The sequence below is a fragment of the Lissotriton vulgaris genome, chromosome 8 (genome assembly GCF_964263255.1).
Source record: "Lissotriton vulgaris chromosome 8, aLisVul1.2, whole genome shotgun sequence".
NCBI classification, from domain to species: Eukaryota; Metazoa; Chordata; class Amphibia; order Caudata; family Salamandridae; genus Lissotriton; species Lissotriton vulgaris.
In genome coordinates, this window is record NC_141696.1 from 1,110,753,138 (window position 1) to 1,110,779,815 (window position 26,678).

At 42.9% G+C, this 26,678-nt stretch overlaps 1 protein-coding gene across 14 annotated transcripts in view; it reads right to left on the reverse strand.

Annotated features, from left to right (window-relative positions):
- ELF1 (E74 like ETS transcription factor 1) overlaps window positions 1-26,678 on the reverse strand; it is a 665,417-nt gene that overhangs the window by 49,459 nt on the left and 589,280 nt on the right. For 13 of the 14 annotated variants that reach the window (XM_086934931.1, XM_086934923.1, XM_086934918.1 and 10 more), the window contains one exon: window positions 4,900-5,007. In XM_086934931.1, coding sequence (XP_086791057.1) covers window positions 4,900-5,007 — 108 coding nt within the window. Of the gene's footprint in view, window positions 1-4,899; window positions 5,008-18,451; window positions 18,679-26,678 lie in introns of those variants that run through there. The other variant, XM_086934932.1, reaches the window with a different exon arrangement.

Below are 26,678 nucleotides of genomic sequence, written 5' to 3' on the forward strand. Positions count from 1 at the left end.
CAAAGAGGCACCAGTACCCATAAAGAAACGACTAACCTGCAAGACAGAATATGCTGTTTATGTGTTGCATTGCCCTTGTGAGTTAAGGTATGTAGGGAGTACACGACTGCCTGCTCACAAACGGGTTCTGCAACCCATTAGGGCCATCGTTGGAAAAGATCAAGCGTATCCGGTGGCCCGCCATTTCGAAAGTACTCATGAAGGTGATCCTAAGCATCTGCAATACTATGTTATAGATTGTGTGATGCCTTTGAATCGGGGTGGTAACAGGGAGGCGTTACTACGACTATTGGAAACTAGATACATAATAGAACTCGACAGCAAGACTCCGGGGGGTCTGAATGGGAGTGAAGATTTGTACACTTGCATATAGATTTTGCGGGGTCCAAGTAGTCTTCAGTGGTATGTATGTATGTTTTCCAAGTTGCAATCTCCATCTTAGCATAGAGTATTTTGATATTTAATCAGCCTAATGAAACGCCATAGCAGTTATTAACATCAATTAGAGTAGGAATGAATATAGGGAGTTCCTCTTTACCCAAAATAATTTTTTAACTAATGCACTATACACTTCATAGCAACACTTTGCACAATACTTGCACATTGGTTCCTCACTGAGCGAGGGGGTACTATTAATTTACAGCCAATTGATTGAATTCGATATGCACTTTACAAAACCCACTTGGGTTGTATCAGCACTTTAAAAATGAAATGGATATTAATATGTATATAGATGTTTTTAGGAGTATACTATTATGTATTATTTCATCTATATTGCGTAATTTGCACATATTTATTGTTGTAAATATTGTAAATTGTCTATTGGTTGGATACGTGCATTTTTGTCTTTTATTGTCAAAATGTTTAAATCCACCAAGAGTATTTTTTCAGTATCCATTGTTTCAGTGCAAGAATGGTGGTCTAAATATCCCGCCTTCTATGTTTACTATAAGTACCCTCATCAGTGTTTGTTAACATATCATGTGATCAAGCCTGTGGACACAGGCGAAACGCGTCATGGCGGACATGCTGGGCGTTAAGATGCACGAATAAAGCACATTTATTTGGCACCAGATTGGGTTTCAGCTCATCGTCATTCCAAACCAGCAGCAAGTTGTTAGCGCTTGTGGCGTGTGGCGAGGACTTGTTCATATATATATATATATATATATATATATATATATATATATACACACACACATATATATATTAGATAGATATATGGGTTTCACATACCTTAGATATACTTACTTTGTGTTGTAAAGGCATGCATGCTAAAGGTATATTCGTGGTAAAGACATGAGTGGTGAAGGAATGCATTGTAAAATGCAGGCAATGTTATGTCATACAACCAAGAGAAGGCGTTCTCATTCCATTCCAAATTATGGTTCTTGTGAGGAAAGTGGTTCATCATATGGTGCGGTTATACCACCTCACAGTGTAATGAAGACAGTGCTGTATCAGGTCTAGCCAGTTTCGTTTGTGTACAAGTTGAATAAAAAGAAAACGCAACACAATAAAACTCAGGAGACCAATTTATAAAAATAGTTTGTTTTTGCGAATTTAAATAGATATCTCAACGACAAAAATCCACTGTAGAGTTCTGGTAATATTAATTTTTAAACAAAAAAATGAGGATTCTGGGCCAGATGTACGACGCCTGCTATTTGCAAGTTGCAAATTGCGTGAAATTGTGACTCAATCTGCGACTCGCAAAATGCAATGTTCAACAGTGTCTCAGACACTGTTTGCGATTCCTAATGGGGTCGCAAATTGCATGCCTTAGCAATAATCATGAGACAAGCGCAATTTGAAACCCCATCGGGAATGGCTAGCACTCCCAGGGATGGTGGCCCGCTGGGGTCAGCAGACCACCATGTCTGAGACTGCTTTTTAAATTAAGCAGCTTGTTTTTTTAAATGCAGCCCGTTTTCCTTAAATGAAACGGGATGCATTTAATAAAGAAAAATTAAATTTTTCAGTTACATTTTTTAAGGGTAGGCAATGGTCCCTGGGACCATTGCCTGCTCTTAAAAAATATTTTTGCACCCATTCACAAAGGGGAAGGGGTCCCCTTCCTGTTTGCGATTGGCTTGCCACCCTTTTGAAAAGGGGGGTAAACTGCGAGTGTTTTGCAGCTGCAAATCACGGTTGCAAAAAAATCATACATTGGTGTGAGACTCGCTATTAGGAAGGGACGCCTTTGCCACGCCCCTTCCTAACAGCGAGTTGCAAACCATATTTTGCGAGTCGCTAATAGGTTAGCAACTCGAAAAATATGGTTTGTACATGGGGCTGACCTATTTTGTGGTTGCAAATGGGCCAAATTCCCATTTGCGAGTGCAAAAAACGGTTGTACATCTACCCCTATGTTACTTACCCTGAAAGCATCTGTTCTTGGCATGTAGAGCTGTAGATTCACATGCTTTGCATACTCCTGCCATTAAGTATTGGGTCCAGATGTTTGCAAGTTGTTTTTCTTCGAAGAAGTCTTTTTCAGTCACGAGGCAAGGTGATTCCTCCTTTTGGTGATGGTGTGCATGGCCATTGAATCCATTGTTAGATTGTTTTCTTTCCGCCATTGAGTTCAGACGTTGTTTGCGGTGCTCCAGTTTGAAACCGCTGTTCGGGTTCCACTCCGTGTGCAATCCACTGTACCCTCGATGGTATTGTTCTTGTATGCGTTTCATTATTCTCAGAGTATCATTAGATCGGAAAACTCTTCATCTTCGGTCAAGAAAACATCATGCGTAGCCTTCGGGCCTAGCTGCGTCGGTTGACTTCAACTCCGTTCCGTACTAGACAGTCTCCTGCCAATAGAGGGCTTCTCCCTCTCTGTCAGAGATGCTGGCCTGTCTGCTAAAACAAAAGAGCAGCCCCTCTTGTGTGTGACTATCATTTTTCCTGCAAAGGAGACTTACTCTTTGAAGCACGCCTTTTGGGCTCTCACCCTCCTTTGCCATCCAGCCAGGCGGAGGTCACACCTTTTTCCTCTGCAAGCCTTTTGTGTTCTTTCCTGAGATTAGTTCACATCTCTCCTCAGCAGGCGAGAAGGCTTTCTCGAAGATAGCAACATGTGTGCAACCGTAAACGATCACTTGAAATTTGGGCAACAAAGTGGCAATTTTTTGAAGTTGTCGTTTGTGCAAAAGTTACATTAAATTTAACTTGAGCATCAAGTCGGGTTTAATGCAACGATTTGTTTGATACATTGAAGTATCATATTTAGTAGCCCTATTTAGAAGTTAGCACTTCTGAGTTATCTGCCTGTAACTCTGAACTGGCCAATGAGGATACTAGCTATTCCACAGTAAAAATGACAATGCAGATTTTTTTACAGTCCGGACATGAAAGAGTTAACAAATGCATGTCCATCTTTTTAATATAATGCATCTGGGCTCAGTAGACCAGCCTTATGTCTGACTTAGAAATAGTAATAAAAAGGTAGGCTTGGGTTGTGCCATTACTTTAAAGCAAACTTGTGTTAGCAGTTTAAAAACTGCTCCGCCAGGCAGCAATGTTGGACTGAGAGTCATGCTTTGCTTTGGCAAACACTGTGCTGCAGTCCATGAGGGACACTTTAAACTTATGGGCCATGGGTACCTTTGGTGCCATTTACTAGGGACTTTTAAGTAAGTTAACCGCATGCGCGCTAGCGGAATTCCGCTAGCGCGCTGGGTTTTTCAAAATCGCACTTTGCGTGACGAGCTGGGCTCGTCATCAGTGTGCGAGCGGGCTACACCATGACGAGCCCAGCTCGTCATCAGTGTCGAAGGGGTTAACTTAAGCCAAATGTGGGTGAGCCAATAATACAAAGGATCAGAGCACTGGAATTGAAGCCTGTTTGGTAGGACTCTGTAAACTCCCAAGAGTAAAAAAAAGCAGCAGCAGCATCCATAAACTTGGGGTGTAATCATGCAAAAAGAGGCATTTCTTTAAAGTTCTCCATTGGGTTCCAGTGACCTAGATCTAATTATAACGCAGAACAGTCCAGCATCTGACTTCTTCAAGCTGACGTCTTCAAGATCACTGTTGCAAGATGTATTTATGTATTATTGTGTGCTAAGTGGAATGCATCCTTCTCACGTTTTCTCCCTTGCCCCACAGGTCACACCCCTCCATCAGGGATGAGTTTCCTGACCCCCCCTAACTGAAATTGACAAATAGACTAAAGTCTCCAAAAATGTCTCCTCTAATGAAAAAAATTAACTTGGCTACAAATAATTGATGCACACATAATGTACCGCAACAATAATGGAGGTGGTTGTTTAACATATGCAAGAAAAACACACAGCGATGCAGTCATTCCTTTAATAAACCTTTTTTACATACTTAAGGAGCAATGTGCTTGCTTTGATTATCATTAAATGTAGAATTCCATCATGACACCAGCCCTGGTCACGCAGCAGAAGTTCCACATCTCACCCCTTCCATCTACCAAGGGGCAAAAAGGTCCTCATTGAATTTCCAAAGGAATTCATGTCTCAATCCTCCTTCACTTCAGTGCGACAAACTCTCTCCACGTACATGTACTGAACACACACGCAGAATGTCAGTGCAAGGAACTGGGGGTTCATATAATAGCGGACTTCCCTGACACAGAAAATCATCTAATTGACAAAAACTTGGTACGCTGCCATCATCGGTTTATTTTACCTACCCCTGGGAAAGGCTTATGCCTACTACAAGAGCATGCTTTTTGCTCCCCTGCAGGCCACAGAATAGATTTAAGAGCTTACATTACCAGGGACATGCCTAGTCCCAAGCTAGATCAGCATGAGGCCATGGGCAAACAAAGTCAAGACGCCAATTTCACAAGCAATATTTTACAAGCAATTGTGCACTCATGGCATGGGTACCATGCAGGGTACGTCCGTGTACCAACAAGTTCACACTTACATATCCTCTTTTCATCTAGCATCGGCCCAGGGGAGTCCATGTTGAGAAGTGCCTCTGCAGCTTCAATAGTTTCCAATGATTCATCTCCATTTTGACAAGAGGCCTCAACTGAAAACAAGAAAAAAATACAAGAAACAATAATAGTTAATCATCTGGACAAATGCACTTAATTCAAATAACTTTTTCTACTAAACCACATAACCTTGGTGCCTTAATGCGTGCTCTCTGGATTGTAGTGTTTCAGTAAAGCTTCTAGGCTGACACGTCGAAGATTTGGCTTCTGAGCATGGAGCAATTCAGTTCACTCTTCTTGAATTCTGAAGCCTAAATACTTTGGCCTTTTAGTTTAAAACTCTTCACTTCATTTCTATAGCTCCAAATTGTCCAAATCAAAGAAAATATCCCTTCTTTGGCAAGTACACAAAGTCACTGTGTCCTTAATAACAGCATGCAATATTAAAAACTGGAATGGGTGTCCAATGATAATACTATAAAGTGAAATGCTGGAGGAAACAGGCAATATCATTTGGTGGTGGCTTGACAGTGACTGTGGTAGAAGGTACTTACTGTTGTGCTCCAAAATAATCATTAACAGAAAAAGTATATTTTTATGCTATACTCCACAAGCTGAATTGCTGCGAGCGCTTTACTAATAGGGGCCACTGGCCCCCGACAAAATGATAATGTTATCGAAAGGTAGATAGCACTGTCCTGGGATTCAAACCTCTTATCCCATGGAACCAAAGGAGATAAGCAAAAAGATACTACACGAGTGAGTTACAATCGGTTTTCTGGTAGGCATTCGTGTGATTCACTAGATCATGCAAAAGAGCTCAATTGCAAAAAATACACAATTAGAAGCTTCTATGAAATATAGATTTCACTAATCAATCAATTCAAAAACATCAAAGAAAAATCTGTACAATACGTTTAGTGAGAACAGAGGAAGATATTGTGTAATGCAAACAATCTGCAAAGCAGGAATAAATGCAGAGGATGCTAGACAAGAGTTAGAAAGTAAATAGAATTAAAAACAGTTGATTGTTCCTGGAAAAATGTTGCAGATAAAGAGATTCAATTATGATTCTTAGAAAGACTCAAACCACAACTGGCGACTCCCAGCAGTCTTGTGGCAGCTGCAGAAGCTGATGAAGACAGAACTCGGAGGACTCAAGGCCTGTAGGGAGAATTGGGGAAAAGTCCCCTACTCTAAACCCAGATTAAGAATGTAGGTTTTCAGAAAAGGAGACAAATTACATGGGCTTGAGTCTTATGCTTCATTGATGCTCGTGTTTTTAGGAAATGGACGAAAGCTGCATTAGTAAGGCTCTTGGACATCATGTGGTCCAGAACTGCACCCCTCTCTACATAAACGTATACTCCTCCTTGAAGGAATCAGGGCAGCATGGCATAGTTATCATCCAGCTCATGGCGAAAGTACAGCCAGTTTTTATGGGTCATAAAGCAATCACCAATGCAGCGTCACAGGGCTAGACCTTCAGATTAGTACGTTTTGTGTCCTTGTCCATTTGAGAGGAAAATGCCCTTACTTTCTTGAATGCAGACATTATAACCACTAACATTGACTTGGAGAGTGTCCCTAAACTGAAAATGTATTTGTGTATTTGCTGTCTATGGACTTCTAGGATCTGGAGTCTGTTTGAAGCTTTTTACGGGTCTCATAATACAATACCAGTTTATGTGGGCCCACAGGGTAGCCAGTGAATGGAGTATGGTTTTGTGATTACAAGAGGAAAGTCACACCTGATTCGACACAATACGAATAATTAAAGAAACTGTAGAAATATACTGATTTTTGTGGAAGTTTTGAATGACTCCATAGGAACAACAGTGACTAGGTTAAATATTTAATTTTCATATTTTACCCTAAAATGACTACATGTATTATTTATGTCCAGCCCAACCATGTAACTCAGCAAACTTCTTCCTACCATCTATATAATTTGATTTTAACCTGTTACACCATGTAGCAATTTACATATCGAATTGAATCCACTACTTATAATATTTACATCCATCAAGTAATAAATGGAAACACAAGCAAGTTTGCATCTATAAACGAGAGGAATACAATCTCTCTGCAATACTGGATTGAAAAATTCAATGTATATACTTGACCCTGATTGGGACGGTGATGGATTAAACCCAGATCAGTTGACTGGGGGTGAGTGTTTGTATTGTCCATCATTTCCTTTGGTTTTCTTTGTTCGCCATAAGTGTTAGCTTGTTTCCGGTCCAGGGAAGGCATGGCTTGGCAGTTCGGGCTGGACTGTTCCCATGAGGCACAGGGTCAGACTGATTTGCATATGGCCATGTCTGAACTGGGGTGGCAGAGTGGGCTAAAGAACGGTGATGGATTAAACCCAGATCAGTTGACTGGGGGTGAGTGCTTGTATTGTCAACGCTCCGTCCATCATTTCCTTTGGTTTTCTTTGTTCGCCATAAGTTGGCAGGATATGCTCAGACGTGAGTCCCTTGCTCACGTTGCCACTGGATTCAAGCAAGCCGGGCTGAAGACGGCTGAAATGCCAGAAACAAGTCCTCTGTAGCTTGTTTCCGGTCCAGGGAAGGCATGGCTTAGCAGTTCGGGTTGGACTGTTCCCATGAGGCACAGGGTCAGACTGATTAGCATATGGCCATGTCTGAACTGGGGTGGCAGAGTGGGCTAAAGAACGGTTATGGATTAAACCCAGATCAGTTGACTGGGGGTGAGTGCTTGTATTGTCAACGCTCCGTCCATCATTTCCTTTGGTTTTCTATCTGATATTAGAAGCAGTCTACTTCGCTGCACTCTTTAGGGAAAGAGAGTTTATGAGTTCACGATACCTTTTCAGAGTTAGAAAATGAAGGGCGAGAAGATACTTAGAATTTATAAGCTAAAACGTTAAAAACATTTGTAACACATTTAGGAACTCTGTACGTCCTTTACAATTGTGCAAAGTGAACATGAATCTTTTGGGCAACTAAAAGATGTTTACTAGTTTGTGCAATCATTATGCATAACTCAAACAATGTAGTCCAAGAATAGTTTTAGAAGCTCTCGATAGAGAGAGTACTAGGGGTGTAGAGTTAACTTCAAAGGTGTTGCAGATGTTAATGAAAACAGTGAAGTAATAACAGTGAGTTAATGAATGAATGAATGAATGAATTTGGGTTTTATATAGCGCATGGCTGCCCGGAAGCGTCCCAGCGCTGAGATTGCAAGAAACAGCTGAAGGTGAAAGTGGGGGGAATAAGGCGGAGGTTATTGAGGGAACAGGTGAGTCTTGAGAAGTTTCCGGAATTTCATGTGATTCGGCTCAGAACGCAGTAGGATTGGCAGGGTATTCCAGATGGTGGCGGCCATAACCGAGAATCGACGTCCTCCAGTCCGGGCTTTTTTTGTTCGATGTACCATGGCCAAGTTGCCTTGGGCTGATCGTAGGGGTCTATTGGGTTTGTATAAGGAGAGCATGGCTTTAAGTATTGGGGGTCCTAGATTGTGCAGGGCCTTGTGAGTGGAACACAGAGCTTTAAATTTGATCCTCTCGCGGATCGGCAGCCAATGTAGTGCTTTAAGGGCAGGTTTGGCTGATTCTCTGCGAGAGGTCCCCGTGAGAATTCTTGCTGCGGCATTTTGTGTTCTCTGCAGAACATTAACCGTAGCTTCCGGGGCTGCCAGGAAAAGAGCGTTGCAGTAGTCTAATCTTGACAGTATTAGACCTTGAATGAGCGTTTTCTGGGATGGTGCTGGGAGTAGAGGGAGAATTTTTCTGGTTGACCGTAATAGACCCACACATGTACCGGCAGTTTTTTTTGCCTGTGTTATCATGGAGAGGTTCTGTTCCATCCAAAAGCCCAGACTTTTAATCTCAGATTTGAGTTCTGGGATAGGTCCTAGGCATGGTGGCCACATGGTAGGGGGAAGGGATGGTACTTGATGTCCCAGCAGCATAAGCTCAGTCTTTGAGCCATTTAGCTTCAGCCTTGAGTTGGACATCCAACCATGAATGCCTTCTAGGCAGTCATGGAGGTTTTTCAGTTTGTCTTCTTCAAGCGAAAATGAAACAACCATTTGGGTGTCGTCAGCGTATGTGACGGCTTTTATCCCAAAAGGGGTGACCACATCCTCCAGGGGGGCCATATAGGTGTTAAAAAGTGTAGGGCTCAATGAAGAGCCCTGGGGAACCCCACACTGGAGGGGAAGGATGTCAGATCGTATGTTCCCTTCGCAAACCTGAAAGGTGCGGTTTTCTAAGAAAGATGAGAGCCAACGGAGTGCCGTGCCCCTCACCCCCAGCCCGGATAAACGCTGGATTAAAATCTCGTGGTCAACCGTGTCGAATGCAGCGCTTAGATCCAGGAGGATCAGTAAAACCGATCCCCCTGAATCCAAGATGCATCTGGTCTCCTCGACCACTTTGAGAAGAGCTGTCTCGGTCCCCTGCCCTGGACGGAAGCCTGTCTGCGAGGGGCGGAGGAGGTTGTTAGATTCGAGGAAGGTAGACACTTGCTGATTGACTGCCCTCTCTGCAATCTTGCTCAGGCCTGGTAAAAGAGAGATAGGGCGAAGGTTAGACAGATCTGAGGGGTCGTGGCCTGGTTTCTTCTGTAGTGCCTTAACAATTGCATGTTTCCAATTGGGGGGGACTACACCTTGGCTAAGGGAGGCGTTAATAAGGTTAGTAGCCAGGTAGGCGATAGTGGGTCCGATTTGTTTAAGAATGCGGATGGGGGCGGGATCATTGGGGGAGCCACTTTTTAGGTCTGAGAGAGCTTTTAAAAAGTCCTCATTGGACATCAAGTTAAAGCTATCCAGTGTTGGAGTGGTGGTGGAAGATGTAGGGGCCACCAGGGGACTGTGATCTGTTTTGGGGGGGAGTGATTGCAGGATATTGGTGATTTTATTTTGAAAATAACCTGCTATTTGGTTGCATCTAGCGACCGTGGGTTGATAATTGGGGGGGGGATTAGGTATTTTAAGGAGCTCTTTAACTATTGCATAAGTCTCACGGGTTGAATTAGATGCTTCCTTAATTTTCTTTTCAAAAAAAGAGGATTGGGCTGCTTTGCGTGCTACTTTATAGGACCTCATTGCTGTTTTATAATCTGCCTTGATGAGAGGATCCCAGTTTTTCCTCCATTTCCTCTCATGGATTTTGCAATTTTTCCTTAGGTTCCTAAGTTCTTGTGAATACCATGGAGATTTGAATTTCTTACTTTTTGTCTTTACGTCTCTCTTAGGAGCGATTGTGTCCAGGGAAGAGGTAAGCCAGCTAGTGAAGTTGTTGTCTGCTGTTGCAGGGTCTGGGACTGCCAGCGGAGCGTGTTAGCTCCTGGGTCCAGTGCTCAAATGAGAGTCTGGACCATATTCTGTCGTGTTCTTTGGGGGTAGGTATGTGAGAGGTTTTTAAGGGAATTTGCCAGGTAAATGGGATGAAAAAATGATCTGACCAGGGAAGGGGAAGTGCGGACTGAACCTCAATTTTTGGCAGATTAGTGAAAAGGGGGTCTAAAAGATGTCCCTTACTATGGGTTGCCTCTGAATTGATTAAGTGAAGATCCAGTGCTTTTAGTTCGGAAATTAAGTTAGCGGCAATTTTATCTTTTCTGTCCTCAAAGTGCAAGTTTAAATCTCCGAGCAGGATGGAATTTGGGGCCGAAGTGCAGGCTGAGATAGAGGTCTCTAATAATGAGCTCACAAAGTTTCCTAGGCTACTAGGAGGTCGGTATATAAGGATACCTGAAAGGGAATTGTTGGGATTTAGTTGAATTGAGAAGTGGATGCTTTCGCAGTCCTCAATTCCTCCTGCTTGTATCCTGCAAGTGAAGAGGTTTCTATAGATAATCGCAAGTCCACCTCCTTTTCCCTTCATTCTATTCTGATATTGAATGAGGTAGTCTTGGGGAAGCATGTTGACAATGTCGGCTTCAGAATGAGACGTTAGCCATGTTTCCGTTAGGAAGAAAATATCAATATTTTGGTCTTGAATCAGAATTTTAATTTCAAGTGCATGCTTGGGGGCTGATCTACAGTTCAACAGAGCCAAGCTAATACCAGTCGATGACTGGTGGATGGTTGACCCGAAGGACTCATCTTGGGGCGTAGATGAGTGGTTGGGTATCGGGGATGAGGCTGGCGTGCTGAATTGTAACAGATAATCGCGTGAATGTTTGATCCGGTGACTATGAAAAACGGGCATAGTGGATGGCCCTGTGCCCGGCCTGGCCCGGACGGGCCCAGACGGGCTTGCCTCTGGCGCGGCTCCGGCGCGCCATCGGCGCGCCCGCTGCGCCCGCCCGCTGCGCCCGCCCGCTGCGCGGACGGGAAGGAGGCTCCATTTTATAATGGGTTGGGCCCAAATCGCCCAGCCACTAGAGCGCTGTCCAGGCCCCGATTGAAGATGGCGGCCGTGGATTCCTTGCCTCGAGGGGCTTGTAAGTGTGACCGTGAGCCTAGAGGATGGCTTCGTGCCTTAGAGGTATAAGGTACAGTGGAAGCGGCTCAATTTGGTTTCCTGGGGAAGTTTTCAAGGGGGATTTACAGAGCACACAAATACACAATAAAGCAGTGGTAGCGATTCAATTTTAAAAAGCGCTGTGCTAGTGTAAAGTGCAGTGCATTAAAAGAATAAAAGAACAAGTGATCTGTTGTTTGGCGAGTTAAACCCCCGGCTTCCGCCTCAGGAGTATGGTGCAATCTATCTCTGAATGTGGATAAATACAAAAACAAAAAGTCAATTTACAGCAAGCGTACCAGTAACTCAGAGTTTAAGATTTAGAAGAATTATATTACTCACGGAAATAAAAGAATCAATTGTTTAATTTGTGGCATGTTTGCACTATGGGCAGATAATACAATTTGTCCTGCAAGAAGTACCACTTGTATAAAATGCAAAAAAGTTGATCATTTATGTATTTATTTTATGTATTTAAAAAGTTTTACGCTACAATGTGCAGAAGTAATAAAGTGAACTTATAAATCTATTATGCTGTGGTGTTTCACTGGGACGTTTGCACATACAGGTGTTTAGGAAAGATACTGAGGCCGGTCATTTGGGTGTCTTGTATTCCATACATACATAACACTCTAAAACATCGGTGAACCAGCTAACACACTGCCCTGCCATGTATTATGATGTTGTGATTACTGATCCATTGAAATACATCATGTGTTTGATTTATCAACAGGATATCCCCTGATGAAAGGACAGCTAGTCCCGAAAAGCATTGGGCGTTATTTTTACTTTTGTTATGATATCGATTGCATAAAATAATTGTATTCACTCATAGATAATGTATAATTTTGGTTTCGGTGTTGTATAGAAACATGTTTTGTTTAGAATTGTATATATTCCACTTGTTGAAACTATAAAAGAAAAATGTATGAAAATAAAAATTTTAAAATCTTAATTATTTGCGTTGGAAACATACTACAATTGGTGTATTAACCCACCACGCTGTGCACGCTTGAGTCCAAGTTGCCATTAGGAACTTGGCCCCTTTCACATTCATCACACATGCTAGGCAGGCATTGATCAAAGGTAGCATGCAGATTAGTTTGACTGGACAATTGTCGAATATAATCCATTTGAATAGGAGTGCACAATCTACCACTACTATCTAGACTGAAATGGAACATAAACCAAAAAGGGTTAACTGTGAAACAAAGAAGTGCAAACTTAAAGCCAACATCATCATATATTTGGGGCATGTCACTGATAAACAAGGGGTACGATCTAGGGACATGTTAGTGGATACCACACAAAATATAAAAATTCCAGAAAACAAAAGAGGATTTGAGATTTGATTTTGGAATGATGCAATACTTTTCAAAACGTGTAGTCAATTTCGATACAAAAAAAAGAAACGTGCATGAACCTTTAAAAAAAGGAAAAAGGTTTACATGGGTTGAAAATTGTAACCAGGGGTTTCAAGAAATCAAGAAGTGAAAAAGCATGTCCCGGGTTTGAGAATGTTTGATGTTAAAAGCAAAATTATAATCACCACTGGAGCTATTGCATATGGTATAGGTGCCACTTTGAGTCAAATTAAACATAAGAAAGACATGAGTGTTGCTCATGCTCTTAAAATGAAGCTGAAATGTACTACGTCATGCTGGAAAAGAAAAGCATTATCAGTCTATTGGATGGTAAAACGTTTCAGAATATATGTGTGGGGTTTAACCTTTAAAACGTGTATTCCCTGAAGGGTCAGGCATGGCATTGCTCAGGATAGCCACAAAAAAGGACAACCTTCCACAGTATAATTTTGTAGTTCACGTTTGACAGGAAAAGACTTTCATGGTTAAATGTTTATTTATTGTTAAATTAAACAAGGCGAAGCATGATCACAAAGAAAGGGAAGATGAAGCTCTAGGATAGGTTGCAGTTATGGTGGATAGGAATGGAGAGGCTACTTTAGAAACTGAATGGAAGTAAGTGGTAACGGGTAAATTGAAAAAGCGGCAAACAACCCTGTAGATAAAACAAGGATGGCCAGATAGTAACAAAGGGTATGCAAGATATAAATGTGTCAGGGCTGAGTTGAATGAGAATTCTTAGGGAGAAAGTAGGGAAATACAATTAATACCAACTTAAACGTTGATGAGTAACTTAACTGAAGTAGCTCATCAATGTCACAAAGGACAAACCAGAACCATAAGATGACAGAGAGCTATTCTGGTTTTATGAAATGGATTGAAAAGTTGAAAGTAAAATGAAGGATTGTCTGGTGTGTGAGAAGAGTGATAATGTTCTCACAACTAAAGCACAACCATTAATGTCAGCTAAATTTCCCATAAGACTGTGGGTTGAATTTGCAGCACACTGTGTGACTGTTTGATATTCTGGGATAGCAAAACATATTTGTTTTGGCAATGGTGGATTATTATACTAAAATGGCTTGAATTTAAATTAGTTATTGAGGTTATCAGTCGGAAAAATGACAAGATTATTGGAGAGTGTCCTGAACAATTGGTGTGAGGTAACAATGTTCAACTCTGTTCTGCAGAAATTGAGAAATAGCTCAAAACAAGGACTTTATTGCACAAAAAGACCTTGTACATTCCCAATGGCAAATGGATTATACAGGAGGGTCAACCGATGTAGTAAAAAAAACAGTATCAGTCAGCCAATGGCAGTAGTCAGTCTAGGAAAGAGAAGGTAAATCGGAGGATGTCGTTGTACAGGCAGCTGAACAGCCTTCTACAATGTAGCCCATTTAAAACTTCAAGTGGATGCTAACCTAGAACAAAATTGACCATTGAAAATAGAAAATTGCAGACTAATGTGCATACTGAAGGAGTTAAAGAGAGAATAAAGAACAAAACATATGCATGCAAATCAGAATATGATACAAATTGGGTGACAAGACTCTGAATGAAGAGGTTAGTCAATAGATGAAAATCAAAAACACCCCAGAATGTAACCAAATTTGTTTCAATTTTAGAACCTTTGAGAGTTGCTAAGGCGGGCAGAAATTGTATAACTTGAGAGGACTTTATACTATGAAATAAAGTCAGGGTAGTTATACATGAAAACTTCGAAGCTAAAGATTTAAACATTAGATTAACAAGAAAAACAAACAACAAATGAGCGTGAGAATACAGGAAGATTAAAAAAATCTAAAATAAAATCAAGATTACGTATGTCATCACATTGTTTCGGCAACACGTATCAGTGTTTAGACTTAGTGTACACTGTGTCAATAGTTTGCTTTAATTTCAGATCTTAATGTTTATAAGTTGAATAATTATGTTGTTATGGTCTTTATTTACATATTTGTATTTATGTTCAGCATATTAGTTACCATCAACATTTGTCACAGTGCAAGTCGTGGGAGGGAGATGTGTTGAACGCCACTGCTAGTATGCCTACCAACATTCTACCCAGCTGCATCATCAATTCCAGAATGGTATTATTGATCCATGAATTGGTAGGGGAGATACTGAAGGGAAGTCTTCCTGATGACCACACTTTGGGTGGCTCAATAATAAAGCTCTGCTTTACATTAGATCTTTGTGTGAAAAGACTGCTTTTATCTGAATTATTACTGTTGGGTACACTAGGGGGCACACTAAATCAAAGTAGTCACGCACTGTCCTCAAGTACCTATGCTTTTCACTTGCTTCTTCCAGTGTAAGATATAATCAAACATCTCCTCTGGCACCTAACCACCTTTGCTCTACATAAGCAACAGGCAATTCTTCAAGAAATGTTTAACAGTAGTGGCACACAAGGAATTGAGGCAGACAGAGCACACAGCATATACAAGAGTCAGGTGATTTAAACTGCTTGAGATCAAAGCCTTTAATTCACATTTATGAGCATAATGAAGGAGTATTGGTAGGGTGTTCTCCGAGGAAGTGAGGAGAACATGCCTCCATACCTCAGTTAAGCACAGTGGTTAGCTGCACACAGCTTTGGTTGGGAAGTGGTTTCAGGCCATCTCACCACGAGCCATGGTGTATATTGGTTGGGAATAAACAGGGCCACAGGAATTATACGGCAGGGGAGCACAAAATTATGCAGCATGATTTACTAAATTAAGCAGCAAGAAAAGGAAATTATGTTGCACAATGCAGCACATTTTTAATATGTATTACTTCATTATTTTGTCATTTTTACATATGGTTATACTGTCTCTGCAAAGATTTCACCTCATTAGTATCAGTTTTCCAAACCAAATTCAGAAATAAGCAACTGAAGGATGCCCAGTTAACATTTGCGGAGGGATATACGGCAAATGTGTCAAATCCATAATTATGCTAAAAAAGCTGTCCCTGCAGAATTGCAGAATTCCACAGGCCCTGGAAATAAGAAGAAGCAACACTGTGGAACAGGGGACTGACTCAAAACACACCAGAAAAGCACAGCTAATATGTGTCCTGCAAAGTACCACCCATCAGGCGTTAAACTAACGCATTTCAGTGTGGTGCTCCGCATCACTGCACTAAAATGCAGTCACGCGTTATAGGCATAGCACATCAGCTGTCACTCAAACTGTTAGCACAGCCTGAAACTGTTAGCTAAACTGGAATGGCAGCTTCCAGCACGCCGTGGAGTGCATGCGCTGCTCTTGCAGGCTTGGGGATTGGCTGGCTGAGCTAGAAGGCTGAGCTGGCAGGCTGCTACAATGTATATCATGAGAACTCAAATTGATTCCCGCCACGGCTCTCAGACTGACGTCACGTTGAGGTAGAGCCCAATGGCTACTACTGAGTTAGGACAGCTCAGTCAGGTTGTGTGATACAACCGTCTGGCGCAGTGGGGACTTGACATTACGTTCTTCTGTCGGAGTTTGTAGTGAGGAGGATGGCAGGCAACTGGTTTGCTGCAATCATGGCGCACGCAGCGCTGCCTGCTCACACTGGCTGCCTCGCCGTGGCTCAGCAGTCAGCTGCAGTATTAAAAGCAATGACCCCGGCTCCGCAGCGAATTCAATTGCTGTGGGAGACTGAGTGACTCACTCACTGAGGAGGTAGGCAGCAAACCCAAATTGTCGCAGTGACTGGCAGCCTGAGCCTGCCTCACAGAAAATGGCCCGCTGTCAGACTGGCACTGCAACCGCTCGCAGCCTATGTGTATGTGACTCTCAAGTCTGTCGACCCGTGGGTCTGTCCCGGACCGCTGCCGGAGCACAGTAAGTGTCACTACTAGCACCTGTGCTTCAATCCTCAGCACTTGGGATGTGTAAATTATGTGGAGGCTGTAGTAGGTTACGGCCTCAGAGGTCTGGGCAGCCCTTATGGTTACACGTATTTCACAGTAAGATCGGGTTACAAGGGTACTAGATAAGTGTCCTTCCATTTCTGGCACTTTGCAGCACTTTTAAGATCTCCTAAAAGTTTCTTGTTGCTCAAATGGGTGCAATTTGTGATATTTAACTGTTTCCCTCGTCTTCAGTGCTTAATTTTGTTCGTGAGAAACGTGTCACTCTTAGTTGTTGAAATGTCACTCATAATTATGCAAATGCCACACATAGTAATCTGAAACCTTGGCAACTATGGGTATGTATGCTCAAAATGGGAAAGGACGCTGGCATTCAGCGCTCGCCGTGAAGGGGTGCCAGGTTAGTAGAGCTGCCCGTTCTGAGCTTCAACGCTGTAATTGAACCATCAAAATATCTGCTATGTAAACCGTGCACCCGTGCCAATATGATAAAGACATTTCAAAATACGAAAAAAAATGTTAAAATACGGAAGCTAGCCACACTAGTACGTTAGATTGTATCAGTGCTGTGAGTGGTTTATTAGAGGTGACAGTATCAAAACATTAAATACATTCCTGCCCACAATGATTATTGAATCAAGTCCCCTAATCGGGTGCCTCGGGTGTTGTTCCCTTTGAAGCAACGTTAGTCTATTAAAGTAAAGCCAAGAAGGGTTTTTGTACCGCGTATTTCAAATGTGCTGTCTAATGAGACGAGAAAGAAAAAGGGAGATGATAAAGTAATTGTCCTGAATAACACATTTGGTCAGGAGGGGAAGCCAGGATTGAGCTCTGGTTTCTTAGTTAATTCCACGACTTGCACATAGGCTCTGGAAACTGTCAAATAAAGACATTTGGGGGCACAATTACCACCTTGTATGAAATTAGATTTACTCTCTTGTGTTTCTCCGGGAAATAAGTAGAAGACGTTTAGATTCACAAGAAACTTGCTGGGCGTAGCGCACTGTTCACCATCCAGTGCTTTAAATGGGCAGACACTTACAGGTATCGAGTATCTGCACTCGGGAAAAGTACTTGCACTTCTTAGCAGTGATGCAATGAGTTTAGCACGAGAGTACCTGCACTGCTCAGAAGCAAAGGGCACTCTGCGATACCGAGTACCTACACTTTAAGATTCCTATGTCAAGAAGTGAGCATGACGCAATGGTGCTGCGCGGGTCCCGGTAGGAGTCGCACAGGTCCCGCTACGCGTCACCGGTTTCATGTATCCGCTGCCTTTTATGGGGCAGGTGGGGAGGGCAGGGGTGTGACAGCACTGGCTATTTACGACTCGGTGTAGATATGCCTGCCTCATCCGAAGGATCAGCAAGTAGCGGAACTACACTGCTTGCGCTGATCCGACAGTAACTCCTCGATCCGTGAGTTTGGCACCACAGCAACACCGAAACACTACTATACCAAACACCACCGCGGTGGCTAGTTCAAAAGCAAGCGCCGTGGCACCTTCTAAGTGTTGCAATGCACAGACCGTCTCAACTCTTAAGTGCAAGCTTTCGTCTACTCAGCGACAATAACGAGTCTGTTGTAAATATTTCCGGATGCAGGGGCGCGCGAGGAGCCCGAGTTAGTTCCGGTAGTTTTAGAGACACATGGCATTGCTGTTTTTACACCAGAATGACAGTGCTCCGTGACGGACAAGCTGTCGCCCTTCCTTCCCAGTGCCCCCTTATCGGCAGTGCCCCGACCCCGTGTGGCATGCACTTGTTTTGAGAGGGGCGGGGGCAGCAGACACCCCAGCCTGCAGCTCGCTCCACACACTCTCGCTGCACGCGCACGGGGCACGCACCCTCCTCTCTGCCCGGGCACACTGCAGCCCTTACCTGCCCGGATCAACAGATCCAGCTGGTTGTGCCTCCCTTGCAGCGCCGTCGCCATGTTTCCCTAACACTTTGCAGCCAGTATACTTCCAAAGTGGAGAAACCCGGATATGTGTGTGTGTGCAGCTGCTTCCTGGAGCCAGCCGCGGGAGGGGGAGGGGCGGCGCTGGGCCCGTGTCCCTGCAGCCCAGATCCCCTCTGGCACAATGTTTTGCTGCACTTCCTGGAGAGAAGTCCGACCCACGTGTCTGCCAGGCCCCCGGGCATGCTTCCTGGGAGGGACACCACCGCCTCACATCCCAAATCCGTCATTTAGTGGATGTATTCTGGGCCTGTCACAAACACCTGTTGATCACGGGCTGAAACTCTCGGCGCTTGTGAAACCCAGTTTACTCCCTCTCTGGTCCGGAGCCCGTTTGAAACGGTGCTGTAAAAATGTCAACACATGGACATTCAACGTGTCGTCAGGGGTATTAGGCGCTATATAATTACATTACAATCGTCTTTCAAAATTGGGACTATGATTATTCATTGTGATGAAGGAGTTTTGCATTAAAATATTATTTTGCAATGTCGCAGCCACCGGGGTCTCTTGGAGCAGAACCTATGTATTGCACTAATTCCAGACGAAGCTCGTTTCAGGCATTCATCCCCTCTAAATCACACCAGAATATAGGCCCGGGATGAGCTCCGAAAGAAAGCTGCCAGCACAATATTTTTCTTTTCTCATGGTCTCAAAACACGTTGGCTGCTGCTCGCATTGTTGTGGGGAATATCTTTTTTAACAGGCCCATTTGTTTTGCCAAGGAATGTTAATGCGCCAAATAATTTGAAGATTTCACCCCCTAAAAATGTTTTTAGCTCAAACGGATCAAAATTTATTAAACCAAAAGTTCTACACGTCATTCTAAACAGTGTTAGTTTTTTTGCAATAGTTGCTAAAATGTCGAAATAAAGAAATAATGTTGCTACAGATTGTCACATTATGGCGCATAACTTTCATTTCCTAGCGGCGGGATTTTGTTAACTCCGTTGGATAATTTACTCCTCCACTGCAGCATAAAGCAACTGACCCTTCATATAATGCATCCACTGTTCCTGGCTTTTCAGCTAACAGCAGGTTGCAGTGAGGGGTTTATAGTTTGCTTTGGACACTGCCATTAGGGGTTAACAAAACGGCATGCCGTAGTGCAGTTTGCTGCTTGCCAGAATTGGCCTGAGGTGTTACTGTATTGTAATGCGACATTTGCATAGGGCTTATTATCTCTATGTGGGGCTCTGAAGCACTTGCCTACAACCGTGCGATATCCACGCCAGTCAGATCCAGAATTGCAGCCTACTTGAGAGGACCAAACGACCTGCCTACGAGATTACCACATTGGAGTGTTTGTATAACATCAAGCTTTGACCCACAACCTACCTGTTGGTGAACATATAGCCATTACGAGTCCACAAATCGAATAGCAAATAGAGGCAGGTTTGTGGGTGAGCTCCGGGTCTTGGAATCTCATTATTTTAGGGGATTCTAACAATAATTATTAACCACAAGCAAGAATGTGCCCCTTTACTCTGATTCCTATTGGCCCCGTTAGTGAAACCTGCAACAACGCATCTTGATCAGTAACCCCCTCATCATCCATTGAGGTCCTGATAATAAAGAACATATCGATCATCAAGTTTGTGAAGTGTACGGTTGGCTACTCCTGATGAAGACACCTTGTGTGTCAAAACGCGCGTCGGAAGAATTTACTTTTGCCACCGAATAGTTTTTTAATTAGATGACTTATTTTAAGTAATTGAAATGTATTGTTTAATTGAATGTTTTTTATAATTTTGATTAAAATTTGATAACACATTTTTTATCTTCTGTTTGAACTCATTTATTGTTACAATAGTTATTAACATTTATTGTTGTGTATACTTCAAGTTGCTTGGGAATGATAATTTCCAATATGCCTGGCTTTTCAGCCAACAGCATGTTGCAGTGAGGGGTTTATAGTTTGCTTTGGACACTGCCATTACGGGTTAAAAAAAACGGCATGCATAGTGCTGTTTGCTACTTGCCAGAATTGGCCTGAGGTGTTACTGTATTGTAATGAGACATTTGCATAGGGCTTACTATCTCTATGTGGGGCTCTGAAGCACTTGCCTACAATGGTAGCACATTACACTGGTTAGGGTGTGTGATTGCAAGCGTTTTGTCTTTGTTTTGATCCTATCTGGGAAGTGTTTCCATGTCATGGGTAATAACTACCAAATGCGGTTATCGTGTTGTGGAATGCAGAGCTTAGCAGTGTATTGGATGAAGAGGTGGGAGAGCTTGACTTTACGTTGATGGTTTTCAGTAAACTGGCAGCATTCAGAATCTCTGTAGGTCCCTTGATGGTACTGCTTATGATCATAGCCTACTTAACTGGTTACTGCATTGGGGTGACCAACCTCATGTTTTGCTTAAAGTTTTTTGGTCCTAAGCAGAGGGGGGGGGGGGGGCAGGGGAGGAGAGGAGAGGAGAGAGAGAGAGAGAGAGACGAATAGACGTGGTCATAGTGTATAGGTAGTTGGGACCTCAGTTGTGGACTAGATGCGAGTCCTCTGACTGCATAAAAGTATGTGACAAATCTCTTCAGTCATCCCATTCTGTTCAGTTGGCTGTGGCTACGTTATTGGCTGGTTCAGTTCTGAATGATGGACAAAGCCCATAGCAAATATATCTTAAGTGTATAAGAAGATTAACCGATAACTGGCTGCCAACCAATGAGTGTAATGGTATTAGTATTAGTGCAGGCAAGAAGGGCTATATATGAATTGAAATTTCTAGAATATCCACACTAACCTTCTTAGCCTACCTGTATCTAGAAAGTAGTGTGCTGGTTATGTTGTTCCATATCCGCGGGCTTATGGTCATGAAGGTTACAGACAGATCGCTAGCGTGGGTGCTTAACTAATTGAGAGGAATGTATGGTGGATGTGTGAGTAAAAATGCAAGCTCTTACACCATTCTCACTTATGTGAACTTCCACATCAGTACCCTGAAAGTCCTGCTGCAGTCACTCAGGGGCCATTTGTCAATACTTACTCTTGCCACTTCCTATAGATCCAACGTCTTAAAGTTACATGCACATTTGTCAAAGGCTTGACCCTTGCAATACCAATGTAAAATCCTTCTCAACTAATGGTGTGAAAGGGGGTGGAGGGAGTAATGTGTGCCTAGTACTACCTGTTTAAAGAAAACATGACTACAACAAAACACATACCTCTGTGCTGCTTTTTTGCTCTCCCTACCATGCCAACTGTCTGTATATTTCCCCTTTTAGATATTCATTTGTCTCTCACTCATGCTCTATCTAGTCTCTACCTCTATCCAGTCTCTTATTCTCTACCTTTTTCTTCTGTATCATTCTCCTTACCTCCCTCACTCGCCCTCACGTGCACCTCTGTGGCTTCAGCATCTTCTCATTTTCTCTAGTTTCAATTTTATGTCTTTTCACCCCTTTATCTGACCCCCAACACTCTCCCACTCGTTATTCACACCTGCTCCTCTCTCAGCCTCTTCCATCCCTTTATTATACATACCTCTCTGACAAATCTCATTTTTTAGGCCTCGCCTAGGCAGTGCATGCGCAGTCTCTTTGAGGCATGCTATATATACTGTATGGGCTTTCACCACGCCCCTCACTTTTCATTGGTTCCTTTCTGTGCCTTTCTAAACTGGCTCTTTTGCGTGGTGAATCAGTCACATTTTCCCCTCCTTTTGTGGTTTGGTTCACGCCTATGGAGACTGGCCCTCTTACAGGTCTTATCACTCCACAGGGAGTTTTGGTTACTTTCGCCTGACTATTTCCTTAGTTTGCCGTGAATCTGGTTGTTAGTTTGTTGATTTTTATGGGTGGGAAAACAACTGTGCTTAAGCCAATGCTATTTTAACCATGCCTCCCCTCCGCCGTAGCCCCCGCACTGCCACACCTCTGCTCCTACCAATGCTGATGTCAGTGCGGCATGGCAGACACTTTCTTCTCTCATTCATCATTGCCCACGTTTCCAAACCGGTACATGTTGGAATCCATGTCTGCTGGGTTCCAGAAGTAGGAGGGGTCACAGGAGGGACAGTATGTAGGGAGGGGGGTGAAGGGTGCCACAACCCGATTGCCTCGGGTACAGTCGGGGCCACCGCCTCCATCTTTTTTCCTTTCTTTTTGTACTTTTTTATTTTCCAGAACCCTTCTGGGCTGTCACCAAACATGACGTCATCGGGCCTTTGGCAATCTCCGAAAATGAGTCCTGCAAACAGTGCATCGAGAGAAGAACAGTACATAGGCCCCCTGCCAGCAAATGAACATCAGCGTTCTGCCGTCAGTAGCAGCGAGTTATCAACTGTGTCAACCAAAACAAAGACTTGCAACGCTTTTACTCTGTGTAGCAGGCAGGTAGCTTTGTGTATATTTTGCTGTTCATCAGTACCAAGAACCTGTAAAGCTGAAGAAGCCACTGCTGTATAAACACAGAATGTTATAAATACTAAAGCACGCAATGTACAGTATAGTGGAGCACGGATGGGGGCCATGGTTCTTAAAGAGCAGCTCCCCCGCCTAGGGAGAGAACACCTCTGAGCACAACACAAGGGGGACCAGCTGGTCTGTTTCCATATACATGTGGTAATTATAAGTTCAAGCTCCGATTAAAGATATCCATCTTTCAAAATTTATTTAGACATATGGAAGAAATGTCTTTGTTTTCAAAATATAGAGGTTACTGTAATCCACATATGGTTCAATATGTTATAGTACACACATTTGTAGAGTTCAGCGTCGCTGATTCAAAAAATAGTTCAAATTGGAAGGTTTTCAAAGTTTATATATATTTAGTGCATATTCAAGATATCCATTGTACAGTGGCGTTACATCACGCCATATGTTCCATTGACAGTAATCCAATGAATAGTATTGCAAGGTATGCTCCAATGCATTTCGGACTCGTATAGTCCTTTATCAAGGAGCACTGTGGGAAGGATACAATAACTGCATGTTAGATCAACGGAAAAATGAGCAATTAACAAGTTGTGTGCGTGCAGTCAAAAACGCGTGGGTGAAGGAACACCAAGAAAAAACACCAAGAAAGAAGTCGGTGCATGCGGTTCAAGAAATGGACATTAAGGCATGCGATCAAAAAAACGGCAGTTTGTGAGCCGGTTTGTCTAGGTGGGGGAAGGTGATATTCAGAGTGACCATGCATGGGGGTAACTACCATTGTGTGAAGCGTTAAATAAATCCTAAAGGCAGCGCTAGTTGGGAGAGTGATCGAAGACCAGGACGACGATGAAACGAGGGTGATTGAACAAAATGGAAAGAGTCTTACACTTCCACTTTTAACGAGCGGCTCACGTAGTGCTGCAAACAAGGGGGAAATCAATCAGCAGTTGTCACAAGCGGAGACGCTTGTAAAAGGATAAACAAGCCGTCAAGCGGTCACAATAACTTACTGTGTGGGGTTCGAAGAGGTGGACTACATGACTCGAGCTTCACGGAGGTACTGCGAAGTTCGTGGTGAGGGTAAAGAATGTTAGAAATAAAGAACAGACACCCGAGTGAACGTGAAACCGTGGTGGCCATCTTGTAAAGGTGAAATAAGCCGTAAAATGAATAAAAAAGTAATAGCAGGTACAAGTCACAATATACATGTAGAACGGGGGTTCAATATATCAAGCAATCAGGTTATAGATAACAACTCAGTTCGGTTCTGTCATTGAGCCCAAAGGGCTTGAGAGATTGGAGTTTGTAAATCCACGATGTCTCCCGTTGTAGGAGGGTTTTGTTGTTGTCTCTACCCTCACAGTGGGTGACCATTTCCAGTACCAAATATTTCAACTGGGCTATGCTGTGTTGTGCCTCGTTGAAATGAGTAGCCACAATGGACTTAGTGTTCTTAGTTCGGATGTTTGACTTGTGCTCATTGAGTCTGATTTTTATTTTTCTGCTGGTTTTGCCTACGTAGATCTTCCCACATGGGCATTTCAGCAAGTAAATCAGGTTAGCCGAATCGCAGGTGGCATCAACTTTTAGAGGAATCTCAAAACCTTTCATGGGATGATGTATGACGTTGCCCACTATGACATTATTGCAGTTGCTGCAGTGATGACAGGGACGCGTGCCTGTGTGTTTCCTTGGTGTATCAGTGGGTCTTGATAAGATTTCTCTGATGTTCATAGGACAGTTGTAAGCAAAGATGGGGGGATCTTTGAAAAGGTTTCCAAAATCCGGTTCCGACGATAAGATGCGCCAGTGTCTTAATATGATTTTTTTGTAACATTTACTCACAGTGGAGAATTTGGAGACCAATGTCAATCTAGGATTGAGATCCTTTTTTCTGCTTTGCAAAGCTTCAGTCCTTGGGATGGTGAGTGCTCTGTTTTGTGCATCCTTAATGATGTTGTCGGGATAACCTCTAGTGGAAAACCTAGAGGCCATGGTTTGAATTTGGGAGTCTCTCCTATGTTCATCTGATACTATCCGGGTAACTCTCAACATCTGGCTGAATGGAAGATGTCTTTTTAAAGATTCTTGATGGAAACTACTATACAGTAGAGTATTGTTGCGGTCCGTTTCCTTGCGGTATAAATCGGTTTCAATGCCATCTGTGGTGATTTTTACAAGTACATCCAAGAATGTAATTTCTGTGGCTGAAATATTCCAGGTGAACTCAATACGGTCATCTCTGGTGTTCAGTGTAGATAAGGCTAATTCCAGGTGTTCTCGGGATTCTTTCCAAATAAAGAAAAGGTCATCTATATATCGAGCATATAGTATGAGGTTGTCTTTCCAATCCGTGTGGTTTTCAATGTAGTTTGCTTCAAAGTTGCCCATGTAGATATTGGCGTATGTCGGCGCGGCGCAATTGCCCATTGCCATCCCAGACATTTGTAAATACCAATGATCCTCAAAACAAAAATAGCTGTGATACAAAGTAAAGATCATGAGCTCTAAAATGAATGTTTTCAAAGAATCTGCAATGTCCGATTTTAGTAAGGCTGATTCAATAGCCTCGATGCCCCCAGCGTGGGGAATAGAGGTGTATAGACTCTTAACGTCAGCGGTACATAGTAGTATTCGTTCATCTTTCTTGATTTCAACAGAGTTTAATTTATTGATGAAGTCAGTGGTGTCACGAATGTAACTTTTCAAATTGGTAACCATGGGTTGCAAGTGGCGGTCAATAAATTTGCCTGTGGGTTCGTGGATTGACCCCCGTGTAGACACGATGGGCCGGAATGGAGGATCCATTAAGTTCTTGTGTATCTTTGGCAGCATGGTGAGAGTAGGACTTTTGGGATAGTCCACGGTCAGATATCGCTTGGTTCTATCATCAATGATATTGTTTTCTCTTGCTGTGTCGACAATATTGAGTAGCATGGTTTTGTACTCTTTTGTCGGGTTGCTCTCAAGTGGCTGGTATGTTTGGACGTCTAAAACGTGTTCTCTGGCTCTGCAGGTGTAGAGATCCGCATTGAGGATGACTAAGGCACCACCCTTGTCAGCTTTCAAACATTTGATCATAGTGTTATTAGCGATGTTCTTCAATGTGTCATGTTCCTTGTTAGTGATGTTCCTTCTTTTGGTTTTTTTGAAATTAATCTTGGCGATGTCCTGACGGACTAAAGTTTCAAAATTGTCAATACTCTTGTGGCTGCTTGGAGGCATATAGTTGCTTTTAGGTCGTAGGCCCAATAATTGATCAGGTTTAGTTTCCACAACTGGTTCCAAAACTTTTTCGAAAAAGTGCTTTAAGCGTAGTTTTCTAGTGAGCTTAAATGTACTGACTTCTAATTCAAGGAGGTTGGTGTTGTTGGTTGGGATGAATGACATACCCTTTTGTAATGTTTTAATTTCGAAAGGTGTAAGATTGGTATCAGAAATGTTTATGACTAACGATTCTTTCTTGTCTTGGGTTTGTTCAGAGGTTGGCTCTTCTCGTTGTCTTTTCTTTGATCTTTTGCCCCGTCTGGGTCGTCGATTCTGTCTGGGCCTAATTCTAAAAAAGGCTCCGTGGTGGTTGTCGATGAGGTGGATGCTTGAGCTGGACGCTCTTTGGAGGTTGTTCGTTCACTTGGTTGAGGTCTTGGGGGACGGTTGGTGGTATCGCTATCAGATGATGAGGTGTCAGTGTTCTGGGAATATGGTTTGTTTCTTCGTCGTTGGGCGTAAACTTCCGCCCAAGTATAAACTTCCCCAAGTTTGTA